At 39.8% G+C, this 24032-nt stretch overlaps 2 protein-coding genes across 2 annotated transcripts in view; both read left to right on the top strand.

The window, feature by feature from the left end:
- The window catches only part of gstcd (glutathione S-transferase, C-terminal domain containing), an 80336-nt gene extending 79546 nt beyond the window's left edge, over positions 1 to 790 (top strand). Inside the window, exon 11 of the mRNA XM_084715241.1 lies at positions 421 to 790. Within this exon, the coding sequence (XP_084571367.1) occupies positions 421 to 614 (194 nt within the window). The 3' untranslated portion in view covers positions 615 to 790. The remainder of the gene's footprint in view (positions 1 to 420) is intronic.
- Positions 791 to 9298: 8508 nt separating this feature from the next.
- Positions 9299 to 24032, top strand: part of npnta (nephronectin a) — a 90509-nt gene continuing 75775 nt past the window's right edge. The window contains exon 1 of the mRNA XM_084715240.1: positions 9299 to 9819. Coding sequence (XP_084571366.1) covers positions 9749 to 9819 — 71 coding nt within the window. The 5' untranslated portion in view covers positions 9299 to 9748. The remainder of the gene's footprint in view (positions 9820 to 24032) is intronic.

Raw genomic sequence — 24032 nt, 5'->3', positions numbered from 1 at the left:
GAGTAAACACCATCCCACAAACAGGCCAAGAAATTCATGACGGGCAAACTACTTCTTCTTCCCTGTGCTGACTGGGGTAACGGTTGTGGAGATGAATGAGTGTTTGTATCTGTTTATTTTGACTGAGGGGAATCTGAAGTAGGTGTCAGAAGGTTGGGACTGAAACGTGGCAGCAGTCAGACGGGATGGAGTTTGTCCTCAACACCACCTGAATGTTATACAGAGCAGACAGGCTAGTCTGCTTGATGTATCCACTATTTTAGCCAGTGCATATATGGATTTGATCTTTATTGAAAGGAAATTTTTAAGAAATATATATCTGAATATCAAAATCTGGCTTTTAACTCTTAAATATCCACAATAATAATAAATATTTATGTTTGGATGGTAAATTACAATTTTCTGTTTGTATCACTGCAGGTAAACAGTGTATGGGTCTGGTGGACTTGGACCGCTCATGGGCAGCAGAGACTCACGGTTACTCGGTGCGGGTGATTACCATGGAGCCTGAAAGCTGTTCACCAAAGAACAACATGCTGGTGGGAAGGCTGCCGCAAAAGAGCGGACTGAAAGTCGGCGTTAGCCAACTGGAGGAAGCACCGGTGCATAATTAAGACTGCAAGCACCTCTGTACAGCAGAGTCCCTCCAGTGTGGTCAGGGCTTGATAAAGTACCCGGCGTCTGTTGCCATCGCTGCTGAGAATACAACTATTTTTTATCCATTTGAAATGTTCTTTTTTATTAATTCTTTTATAAGCCTTTTTTGTAAAAATGGCCTCAGAAAAACAAACAGATGTTTGTTGTTTCCTGCAAAAGTCATCTTCTGAAGTCTCTTTCAGAGTGAACGTGAAGACGTGATTTTTGATACGATAAATACAAGAACTCACTGTGGTTAAATGCGCTCAAGCAATGAACGCTTAGTTGAAGTCAAGTCTCATACCAACTGCTCCGATACGTTTGTGTCTTCGCCTAAACTGTGTGATCAAGCTGTCAGCATAAACAGAAGCAGCAGGAATTACACACCCACTTTGCAAATAAAGTACAGCATACTTCCACATGCTGTTTTTGCAAATAGTCTGTGTGCGGCCTTCTGTGATAAAGCTCAGCAGTCAGCTCCCTCTGTTGCCAGGTATTAAGAGAAGAAGGAGGAATTCAGTGCTAAAAACTCATCTGCACTTAAAGATGAGACGGGGAATTATCATTATCTACCTCTCCTCTGTGTGTGTTTGTGAGACCGAAGGGAGGGGGGGCACTGAAAGAGAGAAATTGGATTTAAACTCGTATCACACCAGTTAAGATACAGAATTTGTCATGGTTCTACAGAGAAACGGATTATTCCTCATAAAGAATGAATGCGAATATGGTATGCATCCCATAATACGTTCAGGAGCAATGAATATTTTATGATGCTGGCGAAAAGGTCAGTGTGCTTGATTAGATGCGCGCTGTTCAGAGCCTAGCAGCTGAACATCTCACAATGCGCTCCATATACCCAATCCTGTAGACTGTAGACATACTACAGCCTCCTAAAGCTTCCATTCTCCCTGGTGAAGCTGGTTATCTGTTTCTCTGAAAAATCCCGTGTTGTCACTTTTGACAGTGTGCTGCGGCTGCTTGAGAAATCTGGGGAGGTAGCCGGAGAGCCGGTTTTCCAGCGCGCGCTGAAGGGATAGACGAGAGAGAGAGAGCGGTGCAGGCTCTTCCAGCATCGAGCTCATCTGAATTCAGTCAGCAGAGTCAATCTATCCTGAGGTGAATGGCCACAGACACAGCTCCTTCCAAGGACTGGAATTATTTCAAAAGGAGATGTTCATGCTTGTGGCTCTGCACAAGTGCACATTACAGGAATGCATATATGCACAAAAGAGGCGCGAGAGAGTAGGTGGCACTTCTTAAAGCTCGCATGAGACAGAGAGGAGAATTTTGAGGTGTGAAATGGGTTGATTCAACCCAAACACCCGGGGCTGAGAGGTGACTAGACAAGATTCTTTGTTTAGGCAAAATAGGTGAGATATCTGAGCTGCTTTCTGTGGAAACGCTCAGCATTTCTGTATGAATGAGTTACCTCATGAAGCCTTTCAGTGAAAACAGCACAGTCAATCACACGCTGAGCTAAATGCATTTTTACTGTGTAATTAACAGAATGAGAAATCAGAAAGAGGTCAAACTGAGAGAAAAAAAACAAGTACTGCAAAATACAGAAGTTGACAGGGTGAGTTGAACCTCAAACAAATGACTCTCGAAGTTGTATTGAGCATAATGAACCTGTGACTGAACAAAGACTATATTCATAGTAGATAGTCTTTTAAAGGTGCAATATGTGATAACTGGTCAGCTGATGAGTTCATACTTCTTACTGCTGATCTCAGAAAAAATATGTATTTAGTCAGTGGCCAGAGACAAATAATATTTTGATCCCATTTGAATTATGCCACGAATCACAAATATGTGAAGGTACATAATTAGAAAGACTACACACCCAGAAGTCTTGTGACGTCATGACTTTCTCTCTTTAAAAGCCAATGTTCGCTGCTGAAGCAACGATGCCTGTGTGTTTTTGTACCAGAATGAAGTCACACAGCGTCATCTTACTCATTCTTTCACTTCCCAGCTGATAAAAGAAGCAGGAGTCGCTCACTCGATAACGTTACAGGGGGCAGATTGGTGTTGTTGACGTATTTTGTGCGAGACGAGAGATGTAGCTGACTGAGCAGTTTCACACAAAACTAAACTACAACAAACCTGCCAGAAACCAGGTCTTTCCTGTCCTCCTCTCCTGTCTTTTAAACTGACAGATATCATGTGTAATTCATGACACAATTCAGAGAGGAACAAAAAAAGTATTTGCCTCTTGCAAACAGCAAACGATCATATTTTGTGCGAAATATCGAAATACATTAAAATACATAATGGTCTTACGTGTAGCATTTAAGTAGCATTAATGTATATCACAATAGATGTATAGTACATAAATATAAAATATTCCTTAATATTCCTAAGAAAAGAGACAAATCATTCTATTATTAAATATCTTGAACAGTAAATTATCATTATTAAACATATATCATATAGCATCATCAGCAGTAGCTCGCTAGCACGCTAACTACTGTAGATATGTCCACGACACAACACACAGACGTCTTTGACATAACGTCAAAACTGTTATGTCTTCATCTTCTGTTGATCATTTTTGTTTGTTTGTGAATGTTTTAAACTGAAAATCTTACATATTGCACCTTTAATCAGTGAGCAGTCTATGTGCTTATTTTTGGCATTAAAATAAACATTAACTCTCTCATCTATCTTTTCTATTAAACTCAGAGGACACTCTTCACCATTCAAGCAAAGGTTTTCAAACAAAACAGCTGCAGCAAAAAACACATCTATGATTCTAATTATGAAATCGAGGATGAATCATTGTTTCATGAACTTCGGTTATTACGTGCAAATAAAATTCAGCTTGTCTTGGTTTGCTTTTCCACTTCATTACGCTGATAGTTTTTACGGCCATTTGTCTGCAACAGTTCTCCGTATTTGGGGTCCCTCCCTGTTAGTGTGTCAGTGACCTTGTTTATGTGTTCACTTATTATACCAGCCACTGATATAAAGTACAAGCCCAGATGACGTGGGACCTCTGATGCCCTTTCAATTATCTTAAATATCATGCTGTTGTTTTTACCATTTAGCATGCATTACCTCCAATCAAATGATACGTTTTTTCTGAATAAACAGTGCTGAGCATATTATTATAGAAGCAGAGAGTAGCTACATTTTGATGCAAACATTTCCTCTGTTTGCCTACAGCAGGTTCCAGCTGCTGTTTTTTTTTTTTTTTTTTTTCCACACGCTAATAATGTTGTTTTCTATTTCCTGATGCTTCTCATCCTACTTGTTGTCACCTCATATATCCCCAGTTTAGGATTTCCCTGCTTATATTCTATTTTTGCATGAGCTTTAGCACTGTCTGTTCAGAGTGTAGCATAATGACTCACTTCTCCTGCGGGGTTCATTAAAGGATGAGTTCACCCAAATCACAGAAATACATTTTTATTCTTTATTTTTAGCACCACCAACAAAATTCGGTAAGTCTTCATTTTACTGGTCGTTAATTTCTTTACAATTGCCTCAGATGTTTTCCTGGAGAAAAGCATGAAGTTTGTCACTGATTACAGGCAGACTGCTGTGGATTTAGTGTTCAGCTGGTGCCCTCCCTTAAATCAAATGCACGTCCAATGTAATCTAAGGTATTTAGTCAGTACACAGCAGCAGTGGCAGACTCAGACTGTTCGGCTGAAATAAGAAGGGCAGCAGCTGTCTGCAGTGGGGCAACAGTTACAAGCCCTAGATAAGATTAAAATTACTTTATTATGTGAGTATAACCGCTAAAATTCTGCAATAAAACACACAGGGAAAGATTAACTATTTAACCATTTATTTCACACATGATGACGTCAGTGAGAATGAGCTGTATATTGAGGAGCTCAGTCAGGGTTGAGGTTACCACCCAAGAGGGCACTTCATCTCTCTTGGGCGTCCAAGAGAGCACTTTTGCTGCATTTTTAACATGGGGGCAACTCACACAGTGAGGAATACATTTCCAGTAATAGATGACTAATAAATAAATATTTCAGTTTAAGTGGAGCAGCTCTTATTTGAAGGTCAACTGTGTAAGATGTATAGGGATTGATTTGCAGAATATTGCATTCAGAAGTATGTTTTCATTAGTGTATAATCACCTGACAATTAGAATTGTTTTTGTAACATTATAATGAGCTGTTTAACCTACAGAGGGTGTAGGTCCTCTTCCACGGTCATGTTGAAGCGTCATCTTTCTACAGCAGCCCAGACAAATCTAATACACAGCTCTAAATAGGGCATTTCACGTTTTTTTAAGGAGTTTCACGGCTACATGCTTGTAAGGGAACAGTGAGGCGAGTGGTATCAAACCTCACCGCTAGATGTGACTACATCCCACACACCGGTCCTTTAATTGAAAACGAGTTTTTAATGTAACCTAAGGCACCTACTCAGTATGCAGCAAGTCAGGTCTAACACATTAATTAAGAATAATTCCTCAAGAAGACAACTGCTTGTTAAATTCAATTAAATATCAACCAAATGAACTTTTTCATAGAGACGAGCATCTTCAAGGTATCTTCTAGGGTAGAACCACTGGGGCAATCTTGGAATCCATCAACTATCGCCTGACGACAGTTTAGCCTCTGGGGGCAATGCCCAATATTCTGAAGCTTCCAGTGTAGGAGCAGCAAACATCTGCATAATGGATATCTGGGGCAAGCATCAGTCATTGTTTACAGCCTGATCAGCAACTTGAGTCATAGAATAGAGTTAGGAGACAAGGCCTATGACTGGATTGTAACTTTTTTTTTAAAGCTAAGTTGATAGCCAATGGGCTCTGAAATTGCATTTTGGCCAATGCATTCTGTCTTGTTTGCTCTCCACATGGACGTTTTACCTGAATGCAATATGATTACCACGACAATAAGGATGTTTGTGTTTTGGGTGAACTGACTCTTTAAAGACATGATCAGACTTAGTTTTCTGCATCATGCCAGTATTATTGGCAGTGGGGGAGCTGATAACCCATAACATACTTTTAAATGTAATGAATCATCATGGAATCACATTGTTAGAGTCCAGTCATGTAAATAATGTGATTAATGGTGTAATTATACGCAACCAGTGTTTCTCCAATCACTTGATTCTGGAGATGTCAACCCGCTGTACCACCGCATGGATTTATTATCAAGTTGTTGACAGGGCGTAACAAGGCGAGCAGTGCCATGTATCAAAGGCAGCGGTGACTGTGAACACAGCAGGCTAATCATATCAAACCTTCGTCTCATTCATCTCCCGCTCCATTATACTGAAAATGATGGCGTTTGGCGTTTTCCATTGAGTCCTTACTGGAGAATTATTTTATTGACCGACTTAAATTCTCCAGGCAGTGAGGCTGTCACATCACAAAATGAAGCAGACATTTATAATTCTGCCCCCAGACAGGAAGTGCAATTCACCAGACTTTGAACATGAAGTGCTGCTTATGACTCCGGCAGCAGATAATCACTCTAATAGAATCACACATAACCTCTTGTCAAAGAATAAGAATAATAAAGATATTGCTATTTCCTATTAGGTGAATCCAATTTTCGAGATGTTGTGCTGATGGGAAAATTAGATTGGAGAAAAGCGGATGATTGCACCTTTTTTTTTTTTTACAGTAATGCAATAAAAATATCAGAACCATTTTACAAAAAGGGTGCCCTTATCAATGATTTATAACTGGGTTATTAATTATGTTGTAAACACTTTATAAATTATTAATAAACATTATAAACAGGTCATAACACATACATTTTCATACATTGATGTGGGCTAACTTTTTTGCAAATTCAATTTGCTACTTACTGCTAATTAATCTTACAAATACTTACATTTTAAGATTGGCAAAAAGGAGCCTTATATTGTAAAGTATAAAACCCATCACCATTTATTAATGACTTGCGTCACATAAACACCTGTGATAATAATCTGTACATTAAAAGGTACCATAAGTTAAACAATATCTCTAAAGCTTTAGTGTATAAATGTAGTGTAATTTGATATGCCAAATGAAGCCTTTTTGACTATTATTATATGCTGACTGTGGTTAAATTCTACGAACTTATTAACAAATATGTTATGAGGCTGATGGGTATAAATGCTGCTGATGAGAAGGCAAAGTAAGTTAAGTAAGAACTGACATGTGATGCTGAACAGTACAAATAAATGTGATCTCATTATTTGGCAAGCAACAGGTCTTTTTTATATGATGTATTTATAAAATGTTTACAACTAATTAATAACCTAATTAGGTTAGACCAGGGATGATGGTAACATTTTGTTTTAGCATCAGTAACTCTCAAACTCTCAAACTTTGATACGTGGTACCAGTATTTGTATTTTTACAAAATAAAATTCACTTGGACGTCTGCAACAGTCACAGTTTATGCGAGTTCATGTCAAATTCAACCTATCCTTAAAACGAGCTGTAACACCAGCTGGGGACAGGTGTAACAATGAAAGAAAATTCAGTTTTGAATAAAATTAACATTTTAAAGTGACACTGTGTGTGTGTGTGTGTGTGTGTGTGTGTGTGTGTGTGTGTGTGTGTGTGTGTGTGTGTACACTATTTTTCCGAATGTGCATGTGTCACATAAGGGTTCAGTCACTGTCACAGTTGTGGCAAATGTAGATAGCTGCCCTGGGGGTGCGGGCAGCTCAAATCGGCAGTGATGGAAACATGACACCTGGGTGGACATGCTAATTTTCCCCTCTTTTTGGTGAAGGCAATGAAGGCTTGTCGCCTCCATCACTTCTAAAAACCTCTTTCTCTCTGATGTCCTGCACAGATATGAGTTCAGTCTGGGCTTTCTGGTGACACTCTACAATTGCACTGCACCGATTTTGGTGTAAAACAATGTAAGTCAAGTTGTTGTATCTATAATAAAATGAACGCTGTGATAACTACGATAATAAATTGTACTTTCTAACCTGAAAGACAGTTTTTTAGTCGTAAAATCCACAATGTTGATCAGAAAGAGATGCCACTTCTCCTGTGAGCTCAAAAAAAGAAAAGGGGGTGTGCAATGTTGATGACATCACTGCCGCACTTTTCTGATTGGTCAAACTGACAGCGTTACAACCACTGTTAATTTTAAATGTCTGCTTTAATTTTCTCATGATGCACATTACTGTCAAATTTTAAACCAATACTGTACAAGTTAACATCTACCTGTAAACTGCACTTTTGTTGTCTGTGGTTCAGACAGTAGGATTCAGTAGAAGAAGACCCACAGGAGGCTGGATATGTCAACCAAATGTTGCTATAGTAGTTAATAAATAATTATATGATGAGCAGTTTATATTACACTGGCGATGAATAGCAAACTCACATCGCCTCAACTGTCTCACGCCTCTGTAAGGTCGAGTGACGTTAGATCACTGATTGTGTAATAGGCTGTTTGTTTGCTAGGCCTGCTGTCCTCTGCAGTTTCACAAAGTAACAGATAGTGAGCCCATTTAAATTTCAGTAATTGTAATTGTGTTAAGTAATTAGTCACATGTCTAGTTACTGCCAAAAATTGTGGAATAGAGTAAGTCACGCCCCTTCCGGTGGGCCACAATGGGACCTAACTAACTACTTTTTGAATTGTGCCTTGAGTCACACATCTGATGTTCGTCAATCAAAAGAAAAAAAATTTTTCAAAATCAAGAAAGTTGCAGTTTGTCATAAAACAGTTGAAGAATCAGACTGTGAAGATACTTTATTAAAAAGACTACACATCCAGAGGTCGTGTAAGTGACATCATGATTTTCTTCCTCCAAAAGCTAATGTTAGCTGAAGCTACAATGCTTGTGTTGTGTGTGTGTTTTCGTACCAGGGTGCAGTCACACAACAGCAGGTCTTACTCATTATTTTTCTTCTCGGCTGATAAAAGCACCAGGAGTCACTGGATAAAACACTTCAGGTAAGATAATGTTACAAGGGGAAGTGATGTTGGTGCTGATGATGTATATCATGCCAAACGAAAGCTCATAGTTCACTGAGCGGTGCCACACGAAACTAAACTAAACTACGACAAACCTGCAACAAACTGAGACTTCCTTGACTTGTAAAATTGTGTTTTAAATTGCGTAATTCATGGCACAGCTCAAAGTCAAAATAAAAAAATAATTTGTCTGTTGCTATTGAGTAGTGTTCATATTTTTTTTCTGAAATTAGGACCCGTGGGGTGTGACTTCACAACACTTGTCACAACCGACCCACCGTTGCAACACTTCCCAGTTTCCCCTACCGAAATATCTGACAAAACAGGGAAAGAATCTGTCTGGAGTCATTATGTCAAAACATATTTCAATAAATACACCAAATCACTTGTTTTTATTTACAATAATTACAGCTCCAGTAAAAGTCTTTTCCATTTATTCAAGCGCTCCTCAAACTGAGTCAACCCGCTCATTTGCGTGTTGTGCTGCTGATCTTTTTGTCCTCTCCAAATATTCAGACCCGGTAATTTCCACAGCATCGTCTTCGCCGCGTTTAGAACAACATCTACCTGGGTGGCCGCTGATGCACCTGCGTGCCTCAGCAGGCTACGCAATTAATTAAGGCATTTGCAAAAAAAAAAAAAAAGCCTGCGCGGCACAGAGCTGCTCTTCCTCCTCTTCCTCTCGGCTGTGCGGGTCATGACGTTACGTTAAAAGTCCCAGAGGACGCGCGGCTGGCTGGCTGGCTGCCTGCTGGATATCCGCGCTGCTGTGGCCGCAGGTTATTGAAAAGACGACAGATAAGAAGGTCTGACTGCAGTGGGTGCTGTTGTTGGCTGGAGAGCCGCTCTCTGAACTTAAAGAAGGAGAGGAGAGAGAGAGGGAGCTGTGCGCTCTCCTCCCGGCAGAGTGCGTCCCCCTCCACACACACACACACATACACACACAAACACTCACACACTCAGACACACATCGGGGTCACTCCACTTCCAGGAGGCGGTGGACTGGTTTCACTCTGAGTATCGCACATGAGCAGAGCGGAGGACGCCGGCAGACCTACCTGTGCACCTCCGGCGTGCGTCAAACTAACTCTGTGCTGGTTTCTTCTTCTTGTTTCCTCCGCGGTTTCCTCCTCAGCAGCCGGTGTGTTTGGATTACGGAGAATAACAAGCAGCGTGGGCGCGTAACTCCCGCAATCATGGATTTATGGATAAAGTTGATGTTGTTGTGCAGCTGCTGCTTTGGAGCGAGTGCGGACTTTGACGGCAGGTAAGGACGCATGGTCACATCCGATGCTTTTGTGAAACAAAACCACTGAATTTGATTGAGAGCTCCGTCACAGATCAGTCCATTTATAGGCTGCCTCTGTGGGAAAAAATGCGCTTTTGGCTGAAGAGGCTGCAAACTGAAGCATTATCTTAAGATCGTTACACACTGAAACTGAATTTAAATGTGAGTGAAAACATGTTGCTCAGACCTGTGACATGATGTGCGCTTGGTGGTCTTCATATCTCCTCTTTAACCTCATCCTTTTCAATCTGTTACTCTAACTTTCAGCGACAAAGAATAGATTATGAATCAATTATGAAACTGATTGCCTACTTGTTTGAGTATGTTTTGATTTCAGCTTCTTAAATATTTATATTTTCTGCTTTCTTTCCTTCTCTCTAAACTGAATATCTGAGTTGTGGACAAAACAAGACATTTGGGGACGTCACACTGGGCTTTGGGAAACACTGATCCACATTTTTCACAATTTTCTGGCATTTCATAGACTAAACAACTATTTGATTAATCGGTGTGAATATTTTTTTAGGACAAAAAAGTCAGAAATTCTGATTTCAGCCTCTTAAATGTGAGTATTTTCTGTTGTTTTACCCCTTTGATACAGTAAACTAAATATCTGGGTTGTGGACGAAACAATAAATTTGAGGACCTCATCTTTGGCTTTAGGCAACACTAATTTTCAACATTTTCATACATGTTATACACCAAACAATGAATTATTCAATCGAGAAAATAATCGACAAACAATTAAAAAAAACAATTACCTGCAGCCCCACTAACTTTTTGTAAATAATTATCCAATCAGCACCATTCAGCCTCCCTGCACACATTCTGTGTTAGTGAAGCACTACTTCACACGTTGGAAAATCAGCACCAGCGGCTCCTGTCTTCTGCAGATATCAGGCTGATTATAAAGTGATGTGACAGCACATCGCCCGGTGCTTCATGTTCAAACACGAATCTAATGAAGTATGCGAAGACAGAGGTGTGGAGACGTGCCAGACCCCTGCAAAGAATGCATGTGTCCGAGATTTCCATCTGGCTATAGGAGCATCTGAGTTGATCAGCATGATGGATGAGACCAGCTTTTTTCCTTTTTCTTCCTTTCCTTTCCTTTTTTTTTTTTTTTTTACAACCATGCATAATAAACCCAAGGTGTAATTTAGGTGTAACCCTGGCCCATTCATTTCAAGTACAAGTATTTAAAGACATGTTTCCAAATTGATCTTGATGAAGTAATTTTATCAGACCTGTTCATTGGCAGAGAGGCAAGTGGGTCGGAAATCTACCTGCCCTGCTTATTAACAGTTATCAAGTAACAACAAAGACTAAAGTTAACTGGCATGTTTAATTCAGGGGTGAAATTCCTATAAAATGCCAGAAAATAATAAATGTCCATCAGTTTTCCAAGGTCCAAGGTGGTGTCTTTAAACGTCTTGTCAGTCTAAAACCCTTTGATTTGATAATTTTTTAAGAAACCTGTGAAGCCTCCACCTCTGAGAGTATGAAAACAGTATTGTCTGCCATTTTTGCATGAAAAATTACTTTGATAATTAATCGATTAAGTAGTCCCTCCAGGATTGTGTGGGGTTGTTTAAGGGATTCTTTTTGGCAATATTTCACAGCAGCTTTTCTAAAAAAAAAGACTGACTAAAGACTAATGACAGTAACAGTGACAAACTATGTATCCTTTTCTTCATCTGTGATGAAATAAAAACATGAAAATACAAAAAACAGTAAATAATAAATCGCGGGAAGCAACAACAAATGGTAAAATTTGTGGAAAAGTTGCAGTGATTGGACACAATTACTTGGTTGTGCAGAATTTGCGGGGATTGGTGTATTTTGTGGTAATTGTTGCAATCACAATCTTCTGGAGTGACTGATTACCAAAACAGATTAATTCTTTTCTACCAGGGCAAGTGAGTTGCCAGATTTACAAGCCCAACCTGGCATTTTCCTCCAGGCGAGCAAGCAATCTTTATTGTTGAGCCCTGTCATTTGCTCCTATTTGCTAAGTGGAGTTTTGCAGTTTAAAGAGTGTTTTTAAAATCGTAACTGTATTGCATCCGTCCCTTATTTCGTGTCACATTGAGATGGATTTCTATGGCTCAGAGTGAAATTGGACTAAAGTCCATCCAAACAGTGTGAGAGTTACACAAACAGAGTCCTTCTGCCAAATTTCCTACATCTCCAACAGAGGATGCAGCCAAGTATTGTACTTTATTTTCCCTCATGTATCTCTGTCAGACAGGCTGTGAGCCCCCAAAGCTGGATCCTCTCTCTCATGTTTCACTTTTTTCAAATGAGTGAAAAAACTTTTTGAAGTTTATTGGAGGTAATTGTTATTGAAATAGTGGAGCCTTTTCAGACTGCCCACCATTCCACCTGCTTGCTGATAGAGTTTGACATGTGGAGGTAGCCTATATGGCCTTTTCTCACCCCCACTGCAGCTCTTTCAATTCAGCTTTCTCTGCGGTGTTCAAATGTATTTCAAAAGAAGAAGATTTGGATATCAAAGGTTTCACAGAGGAGTAAAAGTGAGTCTCTGTGTGAGAGAGAATGAAAGAGACGGCTGAAATGTTACAGAAAATTTGAGTTAGAGCATTTGCAATCGCATGCCATATTCAGGGTCCTTATACCTTTTCCAAAGTCAAATTCAAGCACTTTTCAAGCTTTTCCAAGCTTTTCCAGCACCTTACAGCTGTGGTAAATTACTTACACATACATTTTGTATGTTTCAAAATGTGTCACGTGCCTGTAAGTGAAGTGAATGACGCAGAGTCTGTAATTTAAATTTCCCAAATATCTGTGAAGCCTAGCTATCTCAGTTAGCTGCTAGCTGACTAGTTATACATGGGTCAGCGACTATATTTTCAGTTGCTGAAAGGATCTAACATTATCACTGGCAAATTAATTTAAAGTTAATATTAGCTGTTACATTGCATATTCCACGTAATGAATGTGCCACCACTGACTTGTATTACCTGCAATATCTCCTGAATTTGACTGTGATTCAGCCTGTTAATTTCCAAACTTAAACATTAGCCTAACTGACGCTTTGTTAAGCCCCTCCTGCAAACAGCAACTGTCCAATCATAGATTAGTAACCATGGGGCCCACAGGCCTGTCAAGCTTTCCAATTCTCCACATGTTGAAGCAGTGAGTGTGGGGCTCTAAGACAAGTGATATATGATACATGATAGTCTGTGTTTCATGAGTCTGGACAGTGGCGTCTTTTTTTGAGGTCTTTCAAAAACGTAAAACACAAGAGCACATGTGCGGGGAATTAATTAAACTTTATGGCTAATGCTAGCTTACTAGCTGCAGTAATGGTACCTCCACCCAAACTTTACCATTGCATTTGCCAAACAAACAAAAAAAAGGCTTATTCACAGAGGTTACATTGGGATTTGTTATGTCAGGGGTTAGAGGAGGGTGTGGGCTGTTGCAGAATCAAGGTGGACCAACGATGCATCTCTCCAGCTCGACTTTAAGGTCTAAGCTGGGTTAGCTTAGCTCTTACACCCACTCTCTTCCTGAGGCGTTTGCGGTCCCGATCTAGTCCTTGCACTTCCATTAATGATGGGTGGATTATGTCGTATTTCACCATCTGACCAATGATTATGGGGATGTAAGCTCGCTTCAGCATTAAAAAGTCCACTGGACACAGACTCCTCAGCCAACTCATGGAGTTCAAGCATGAGCTGTTAGCTTACATTAGCCAGTAACACTTACGAAATCTGCCCTCAAGAGTCATCACTTTAGCCAACAACATTCACAGTTATCAGTGAGAAGTGAGAAACCTGCTTCAGTTTACACCTCTGTGCAATCAGAGGTGTTTCAACAGTTACACCCAATTTCAATGTTAAATCTGCCACCGATATCACTGTGAACTGCACATGTGCAGTGCGAGAATGGAAAGCTTGACAGGTGTAACAACAGTAACTAAAGACAGTGGGGCTTAGTGAAGCGTCCATTAAAAATTGCCCTATCTCCAGCTTTTTTTTAAATCTAAAAAGCAGTGCAGTTACACTTCAAAGCAGTTTTCAAGCACTTCATTCAAAAAATTCAAGCACTTTTCAAATCTTGAAAACACCACATTAACAGTATCTCAGGGATTTCCAGCACCCATATGAACTCTGTATATTATTGTTATTTAGGGGACTTTTTTTTCTTAATCACCATGGCTAATGTCTATGTGACAGGCTGTGCTCTGATGAGATGTGTGGGGCTTTAACTTTTATTTCACGCATCGCCTTTGTGTAATGAACATTTACTTTAACCTAGCAGCAGCATATTGTACATTATTAACATCCCTGCTGATGGAGTGGCTTGTCACCATGGTCATAATTTGCCAATTTTTATGGGTATAAACTTGCCCGGGCCTGAGTCTCCGCTTCAATATTAATTCATTGAGAGAATATCCCCTGAGACCGAGCACAAGCAAAAAAGCCATTTATTACCCAGTCTCCCTCACTTATTGCCTTTTAGAGAGCGTTCCTAACAGGCTTATCCATCTAGTCCTGAAGGGTCCTTCACGGGCATCATTGGCAAGATCATTTTGTTCTCCCATAGCTGCACATAATATGCTTACCTGCAAATCTGTGGCTCCAAACACTGTTGTGGAGTCTGTTTATTCCAACCAAGGACTCAAGGACAGCTGATTTCCTGTCACGTAGCATGCCAAAATAAAATGCATCACACACAGAGAAGTGGAGGATATTCTTTACTAGTGATGTCACTAAATTGTTAAGTCCAACGCAGCCAAGTAGCACATACCAGACCTCCTCGGTAATAATCCAAAGCCGTGGACTGGTGCCAGGTTATGTTGGCTTTGTAATATCAGACCCACATTTGGGCTTTCAGGGGTTGAGAATGAGTGCAAAAACACGGTCCAAGTCAAATTTTATGGGAAGCCCGACAGGCAATTTGAATGAAAAAATAATAACATTTATAGTTTTCTCCACGTTCAAAATCTACAGTATGTCAATGTAGTGATGGAGAATGCACCAGCGTCTTTATTATGACTCAGAGAGAGATTTAAAGAGTAATCTTGTCAAGCTTCTGAAACTGAACAGTAAATGAGTTTCCACTGACTGGCAGTTAAGTGTTTTCCTGCCTAATAAGAAACGTGCACTCAAGCACTGTAATTCATTAAACGACACACGTGAACTTTAATACATTGCCACATCCAAATGCAAAGCTCAGCATGCAGCTTTTCCATTTATGACTAACATGCTCTCTTGCTTTGTGTTGTCATGTTCACTAAGCAAACAGAACAGTTTGCGAGTGAGGGGTAATCAATGTTGTTTGTCTGTATGGAGTGCTTGCTCACGGGCGTGTTGTACTGTCCTTAATACAAAGGAAAAGAGAGCATATCTAGAGTCTCCTGCACAGTAGCCTACACTATTTGGCCAGACACTTGTGTATTGTGGTGCAATTCATCCATCCTGTAATAAATACTAGATACGGTTGTGTAATGGTGAAATTAACCCCCAGCTACAGCTGAGTCAATGCCCATCTTGTGCTGCAGAAAACCCACCTTTAGACATGCCATGCTCATGCTTAGAAATAGGGCTGTCACAGTGATGACATATCTCTTGTTATTTAGGTTGGCTCAACATTTAGTGCCATTCTTTTGTTTGTGTTTGCAAATTACTTCATTTATGATAAATAAAGTAATTTTGCACTCAGCACTAGCATGTTAAATGTGGATACCACTACAGGCTGAGGGGCGATATTGGACTAATGTTTTAATATTGAGGGACAGTCAAGACAAACTGAGTGAACCTTCATCCTCACCTGAAGCCAAATTCATTTGTGATAAATGAAATAATTTGGTAGCGTAACGCTAAGTGTAAAGTTATCTGTGGATCTCACCTCTCACACCTCACCTGGCAATAGCGTCACCTTTGGGACATGTCTATCAAGTAAATTTGCATAAAGTAACAACAGAAAAACACACATATACACACACAACAACAAAGCTAGTGTTAATGTCAGTTCTGCAGTATAAACGTCCACAAAAAGCAATATGAAAATACTCAGACCTGCTACTGATGTTATGTGGCTTCAAATGAGGCTCAGCATGAACATGGTTTCTCCTGACTTTTCCTAATTATTAGAACATTAGTCCAACATCACTACAGCCTGCAGTTACATTAGCAGCGACATGCTAAGGTGAAATTACACTAAAACAACATAAAACATGACAAAACTTACAGCTTTCAAGTTTGAAGGCAAAGCTCCATCATTACTGGGGGTGGCAGAAAAAAAAGGTTCTTAAGATAAATGGTTATTCAGATGAAGAAGATTCTAAATTGATTCACAAACGTGAATGACAGATGTTACAATAATGTTGACTGAAGAAAAGGCTAGACTTATCTTGTATCATCTTCCCAAAAGGCAGCGGTTGCAAGCATGTTTTGATTTCATGTCTAAATAATTAACTTTGCGAGACGAACGTGAAGTATATCGTGAATACTCTTTACACCATCAACAACAACTTAGGCCAGGTGAATAAAAGAGCTCTCTAGTCAGTCCGTTTTGCCTCAAAAACCCGTGATGGCTTTCCTCTGTGCTAATGGTGCAGCAGAGGACTACTCTTCACCTACATGTTGATCTTCTCATACAGGCAGGAGACTGTAAAATGGTTTCACATTACTTAATTCATTGATTAATGCAGGTAACTTTGTAAAACAAAAATGCTGTAGACCATTTACTTTACAGTTATGCATCTCATGGAACTGGAGCAAGAAGCTAAAAACTGTCACCTTTTGTAGTCATTCAAGAACTGACTCTGAATTGAATTGGACACCAACGAATCAGAATTGAATTCTTACCCTCAATCCCTGAGTTTGAAGCATTACTTGCCCTCGTATTGCTTGTCAAATTTTGCAGAACAAGAAGCGCCTATAGCCTCATCAAAGAAACATGAACACAGCGTTTTCTGTGGTCGCTGGCCATCCCCTGCGGTTGGCTTGTGAATAGCACTGTAGTTAATACTACAACGTAGACTCGAGATTTAATCTGAATTGTCGGTAACACTGTCAGAGTTGACTCTGTGGTCATTTGTAAGGCTGTGGTCGATGGTGTTAAATCCCGCATAGTGTTGAATTGAACCCATGACTGCAGTCAGGGCAGCAGAGTCACTGTCCCTGCTTTGCTGCAGAAAACCCACCTTTTTAGATATTCCACGCTTGTGCTTCGAAACATTTCCCTCCCTGTAAAGGAAAACATCCCATAAGCGCTTGTATTACAGCATTCAACATGCTCTTAGCTGGTTGTTTGGATAGAACGCACTTTCAATTGTTGACAACACATACTTCCTGTTCCTACAGAGGTTGAATACACTTACAGATCTTCCAGTATGGTGCTCTGTTGAAGTGTGTCAGTGCGCAACCTGAATCTGAACATTTCTATCTGTGTTTATAGTAGGGCCATTGTGTTGCATTGCATTACATCATACAGGTGTTTTTATTTTTCCAGCCACTCATTGAAAATCTTCACGCTTCCCTTTCTATGTGTAAAGAAAGCATTTAAGTTTAATGGGTCGGTTGATTTCTCACTTTAAATCTTTACCTCAGATATTTGTCAATATCCCACATGGTGCTGCGTGTTAATGTGATAGTCTTGGCAGTCTGCATGCAGATCTGGCAGCGCATGCAGCCTCGGTGCTTCATTAAGACGCCAGGCACCTTATGACTCTGCACGCTCATGCCTTCAGAGCTTGGCAGGTTCAAGCAAGTCCTTCACACCAAGATGCTACGAATGCAGCAATCAGCACATATGTGTGTTTGTGAGGAAAATCCATTCGGCAGTCGCAGTCACACTTTGTATGCTTCGGGATGGCTCCATGGATGGATGATAGATAGATAAATTAAATTATCACCGCTCTGAATGAGGACTACTACACCTTCATGGTGCTGGTTATCACGCCTCACACCCCACACTGCTCTTCTGTGAGCGATGGACTGACTACTCCTCGCTGTCAGCTGCGGGAAATTGGCCAGCTCTGTAGACATTAGTAAAACAATGGAAGAAGGATGGCGTCCCCGTGGTGGATATCATCCGCTCGGGTTCTGCTGGAAGAACCTCGTCTGATAGTCTGCGCTTGAGAAGAGGTGTCACACGGCATGTGTGAAGGGTAATAATTATCTGCTTGAGTTCCTTCAAGGTTTAGTGCAATTTAGGATCATTATTCAGAGCCCCAGGGTAATAAATACAGGTATTATGCTCACGTCCATTTGATATGCCAGCTTTTTGTTCAGGAGAATATCACCGGGGACAAGATGGATCTGAAAAACTTCTTCTTTGTGCAGCGTCACAGTAACTCCCATTGTTGATTGAGATTTTGGCGTCATTTTGTTCATGAATGTTTCATGAATGTACCGAGATATGAAAAATAAGCGTTCAACATCGCTGCAGCGCTGATGTGATGAAATGGTGAGCTGATGAATTTTATTAAAAGCCTCAGTTTCAAGTTGAGAGCGTGTTGTGGTGCACAACTGCCGCCGGCTAGATTCAGCATGAAGAGAGGACTGAGCGCAGCACTGAGAACATGAAATGGGATTCCATGTTCACTATATTTATACATGCATGTGTAGGAGACAGCATTAGAGGGAAATATTTGATTCAATAATCCCAGACCTGTTGATTCTCAGGAGGTTCCTGACTCCTTATCGCTCCTGCTAAACCAAACAGACCTCCCAGACACCTCTCACACACCAGATCCACAGGGAGCTCGTGGGAGTTCAAACTCTCTGCTCTTTTGTTCGTAGTCCTCATAACATCAAGTGCTCAGAGTCAAATATCATGTCCCACTGATCGTGACATGTTGAGCAAACTATACACTCTATATATGCAGATATTTATTTTTTATTCTTAAAATCCTCCAGGCAAATGAAATATTTGTTCTACCACGTTATCATTTTAAGAGACTGGAAAAAAAAAAAACACAAAAAATCTAAATTTATCATAGACCACTGACTTTTACTTGGTTTCTCCTGCTTTTTTTTCCACCTCATTTGTCTGTAGTTTCCATTTTTCTAATACATTTACATATTATTGACCTTTGATATCCATCTACAAAGGAATAAGACTGCAACTAATGCTTATTTGCATTATTGATCAATCTGCCATTTATTTTCTTGCTGGTAACATTTCATTTCAAGGTTACATGAATTATCATGAATTTATACATGGCTTAATGCGTGAAAAAAACATGAATTCATTTATGTAGCTCTTTATATCAGGAATGCACAAGAATGAACGCTACCTCATGCATGACTGAGTGAACAATATATTAATTAATGCAGCAGCTCAGGTATTTAAATCAGCTTGATTTCTGAGTTACTAATGAGCGTCATGTTTTCTTCATAGGTAAGTGTGCAGTTAAAATGACCAGACAAGTACCTGATCAGTCACAGGAGCGCTCATGTATTCTGTTGAAGTGTTGTAATCATGATTCACTAGGCTTTGCTTTTTCATGAGCTGTTTGTGGCCCTTCAAAGAAAGTGGTGACCCGTCAGTCTTTAACACTGATAAATAACACATGATTAAAAGTGCCATAATTGTGAAACCGCTTGTAATAAGTATTTGTTCTCATGCATACATGATGCATTTCAGGTTTTTTCCTACCTAAATAATTGCCAATTTAATATGGGTTAGGGTTAGTCCAAAATTATGATCTACTTTGCGTTTGTATTTTTTTCCAAATACATCATGCCTAGAGAATGGCTGATTTTATTTGAAGGGCTATAAACATGATGAAGTCCTGAAAAACTAATGCTTAGTTTGCCACGATACACTTCAACAGGATGGAATTCAACAGAATACATGAGGACTGCTGTGTCCTTTGTTTTCTCTCCACCGACTTAACTAGAAGAAGACATGAACATCAGTAATAATTCAGAAATCATGATGACTAAAATGCAAAGCGTCAGAAGTTTTGTTGGACTGTTGGACTGTCTGGTGATAAAATACATATCATTATACAGGGGTTATAATTCAGTATAGTATTATATATACTATGACAGTTTTTCTAAAAAATATAAAGAACATGCCACCATAAACATAAAATCTGAGTTTAAAGTAGATAATAGATAACAGCACTGCTATCTAGCATTTGGGGTTCAAACACAACACACTGAGTTTTGAAAATAACAAAACAAATATATTTGATAAGCGCTACAGTGATGAATCAATTAATCGATTTGCCAATAACTGATTGATCATTGCAGTGGGTTTTTTTTTTAAAGCAAAACTGTCAAACATTTGCTGGTTCCAGCTTCTTAAATGTGAGGAACTGCTGCTTTTCTTAATCATTTAATGTTAGTAAGAGTCTTTGGGTTTTGGACTGTTGGCTGGACAACGTGAAAAAATACGGAATTTAAATTTACTCTCACAGAGGGCTGAGAAATCAAGTATTCACATTTGAACAGTAAGAATTTTTTATTCTTTTGCTTATAAAACTGCATTTAAAATTATTTCATAATATAAAGAAAGTTAATGATTATATAAAATTATATGTTATATACATATAATGGGAACACCATAAAGCTGTCACTTATCAAAGCCACATGAGATGACTACCTTGGCCAGTGATATGAAGTAGAAGCTAATTAGCTGCACGTACTGTCCTCTAAACAACATCTGGCAATCAACAACTGTTAGATGTGAGTTTCAAAGCTACTTATGGCAACATAAAGGCTTCTAACGAGACTGAAAAATGAAGAGCTGGCAGAATAACAAACTTCTGTCATGCGACTGTTGACTCGCTGACTTTATTTTAATGTTACAAAAAGGAAAAAAGGTCGATAGATCAAGGAAGAAGATTGGTGCCGAACGACTAAATCTAAGAAATTACCACCAGAGTGTCTGGTATTAATGGCTGGGCTGCCATTTGAAAAGAGCTTTTCTTCAAGGCCATTACAGCACAATGACTGTATAAAGAAGACAAAGCTGGATTATGAATGTTTTTTCACAGTTAGCTGGAGCTCTGGCAGAAATAAAAATATCTCTTTAACCCACAGAATCATTTGAAAAATGTTAAATGTGCTGGCGTATCTGACATGGGCAGCTTTCTGCCGGGAGTCATTGGGTTCAGTGATCACGTTGTAATGTCATATAACTGATATAACTGAACAAATGAACATGAGATCATTTGGTTATACAGGAGCAGGTGCACTCATAACAGCCTAAAGCTCTTCCTACATGATGCCTACATATTCTAAGACGATAATTACCTTCTGCACACTGATGAATAAATTCAAGAGTGTGTGCAAGAACATCAGGATGAAATCAGCTTACCGTCACTAGATGTAAATATCACGGAAATGTCATGGGAGGCTGTCAAAAGGTGTCACCATCCTCCAAATTAAGTGTTTTTGCCACAGGCAAGGCTGTTCTGGTTTTTTTTTTTATGTAAGAAGTTTACAGTATGGAGGGACGACAGGTGCCATGTTTAGTGACACATATACCTGGCTGCTGTCCAGTTTTTCCTTTTCTTTCCACCAGTGCAGTGCAATTCAAAGTAATTCATTTAATTGTAATTCAGTTCAGTGCAAGTGACCCTTTGCTAAGCACTGTCCTCCTTAGTTACTGTTTCTACGCCTGCCAAACTTTCCATTCTTGCATTTATGCAGTTTATGGTGATAAGTGGCAGATTGAACATCAAAATTGGAAGTAATTGTTGAAACATGATTGCAGACTCACACAGAGCAGATATTATAAATGAAGCTGGCTAATATGAGCTTACGCTAAAGCTAACTCCTTGAGTTGGCTGATAATTTATTTTATTTTATTTATTTTTCCACCACACGTTTTAAAACCAGAACCCTGTGAAAGTGTATATGTACCCAGCATCTGTGTACATGATATAATGTTAATGCTAAAAGAATGAGGCTAAAGCTAGCTTAAATCTCAGCAAACATTGGTTGGATGGTGAAATACGACAGGTGTATCATCATAATAGGTGACGGAAATGCACTCATTAACGTGGGAATAGGAAGCACAGGGACTTGATTAGTGTAGCAGACTTTGAGACAAATCAACCAGCCAGACCAGCCGGACTGGATCATGGAAGAGAGTTGGGATAAGCTAAGCTAAGCTAAGCTAAAAGGTTTGGCTGGATGTAATGTTGCTGCAGCTAGTAAGCTAGCATTAGTTAGCCAGACATGCTAATGTTCTCAGTGTACGTTGGGGCAGATAAAGACAGAGTTTAATCCACTAACCACACATGTGCTCCTGCATTTCACGTTTTTGTGAAACTACAGAAAAGACGCCACCTCCAGACTCATGAAACGCAGAGTATCGCTCTTCTCTGAGCCTCCTGCACGCCGCTTCAACATTTAGAGGAATCGAAGGCTTGACAGCTCTTGTTAAAGTTCCTAAGCTATGACTGGACAGTTGCTGTTTGGAGGCGGGGCATAGTGAAGAGTCAGTTCCTTTCCTTTCCTTTCCTTTCCTACTATTCAATGCATTTCAGTGCAGTTGAATTCAACACAACTCCTTTGCCCTTTCCTACCCTGTTCCTCCTCTCCTCTCCTCTTTTACTCTGTGCTTGGAGTTTCTCCCTGCCTGACTGCCTTCTTGCTTGCCAGGCAGCAGACAAACATTTTCCCTGGATCTGCCACTCTCACTTAGCATCCATCGGGGGTTTTTTTTTCCAATGAGGTGATTGGCAGCGGGGGCAAGCATTAGCATTTCCTCATCTTGGCATAGAGACGCTAACAGGCAGGGATAGTGGCAAAGGATGTGCCTTGAATACTGAGCAACAGCCTCACTCTGTCTCTCATCAAGGCACTAAAGAAAGCATCTTTTGTCTCGAGGAAGTATATTAAGAGAAATTCTCCTTTGTTTTGTCAGTGGATTACAATTTTTCCAGCTCCTCTGTACAACTTAACACCCGCATAGTCGCTTCACGTCACTCAATTTTCATATATTGGATTTATTCACCCTCGTGTGCTCCAGACCTCTTATTATAAGAGTGAAAGAGCAGTCTGGGTGCTTAAGGAAAAAGATAGTTTTCTTTTTACCCAAGCAAAATTCACCCAGCAAGGTCTTTCCCAGCTTCTGATTCATTTATTACTTGCTAGATTTTAGGTAACATCTCCGAGCCAGGCTCTCAAAGTATGTGGCTTGGATTTTCATCAGTTATCCTTAAATGGACTCATTCCTTCGCCCTATTCTCTCCATAAATATGTGGTGAGCCTTGGTACAGATAAAAAGGTAATCCACATGCACTGTCTGCCAAGAAGCTATTTCTTGCTCTGAGCAGAATAGAACATGGTGTAACAAAAACATCCTGCTGTAATTTCTCTTAGAGGAATCGCACTGCTTGGAAAAAATAACGTATATCCGTACAAACACTAATACCTGCGTGTCCTCTTTGTAGAAGGGATGATATAATCTTCTTCTGCCATCAAATTATCTGAAACATTCTTTAAATATACAGCACAGGGACACGAGCTCTGATGTGTGCATATGGTTAATAAATAGATATAGAAAGGGTGCCAGGCAGGACAGTATGCACTGTAGCCTATAATCTGTTTCATAAGCCTTATAATGATCAGTAATGTGGTCTTCTCAGATGTGAGCGTCAGTGATGCACTGAGTCACAATGAAAGCTAAATTCAAATTGGGTCTGGCAGGCTTTCAGCGCAGGTCTCCAGTTTGACATCACACAAGCCAAGATGATCTGATGTGCTATCAGTTTTATTTTCTTGAAGCAGAGATGATCTGCTGTAGGGAAGCAGTTAAAAGACCGGCTTCAGCACCCTAAGAAAATGTGGTCTGAGTTTTATATCTTATATTAATTATCCCCGCCAGGCGTAAAGCAGGAGGAGATCATGTAATTGCTTCTGTGTGCGCGTGCGTGAGTGAATAAGTAAGTGTATGCATGTGTGATTCCTGGACCTCCAGCTTGTCCACAGCAAATCTCAAATACTAGTAATAACTACTAACGGCTATTTTTTTGTGCACATCCATAACTGTATGCTGAAGGACCTCTGTGATTCACAATTCTTGAAAAATCTTTAAAAACCTTTTTTATGACTTCTATTAATTCGGTTTTGGAGGTCAAAGGTCACTGTGATCTCCTGTCCGTCCCATCCTTGTGAATGCAATATCTCAGGAACTTATTTGAATATATTCATATTAAATTCCTTCAAAGTCTTCACTACATACATTAT

The sequence above is a fragment of the Lutjanus erythropterus genome, chromosome 3 (genome assembly GCF_056507025.1).
Source record: "Lutjanus erythropterus isolate fLutEry1 chromosome 3, fLutEry1.hap2, whole genome shotgun sequence".
NCBI classification, from domain to species: domain Eukaryota; kingdom Metazoa; phylum Chordata; class Actinopteri; order Lutjaniformes; family Lutjanidae; genus Lutjanus; species Lutjanus erythropterus.
Note: the sequence above shows the minus strand (reverse complement) of the source record. Positions and strands in the feature narration are given on the sequence as shown.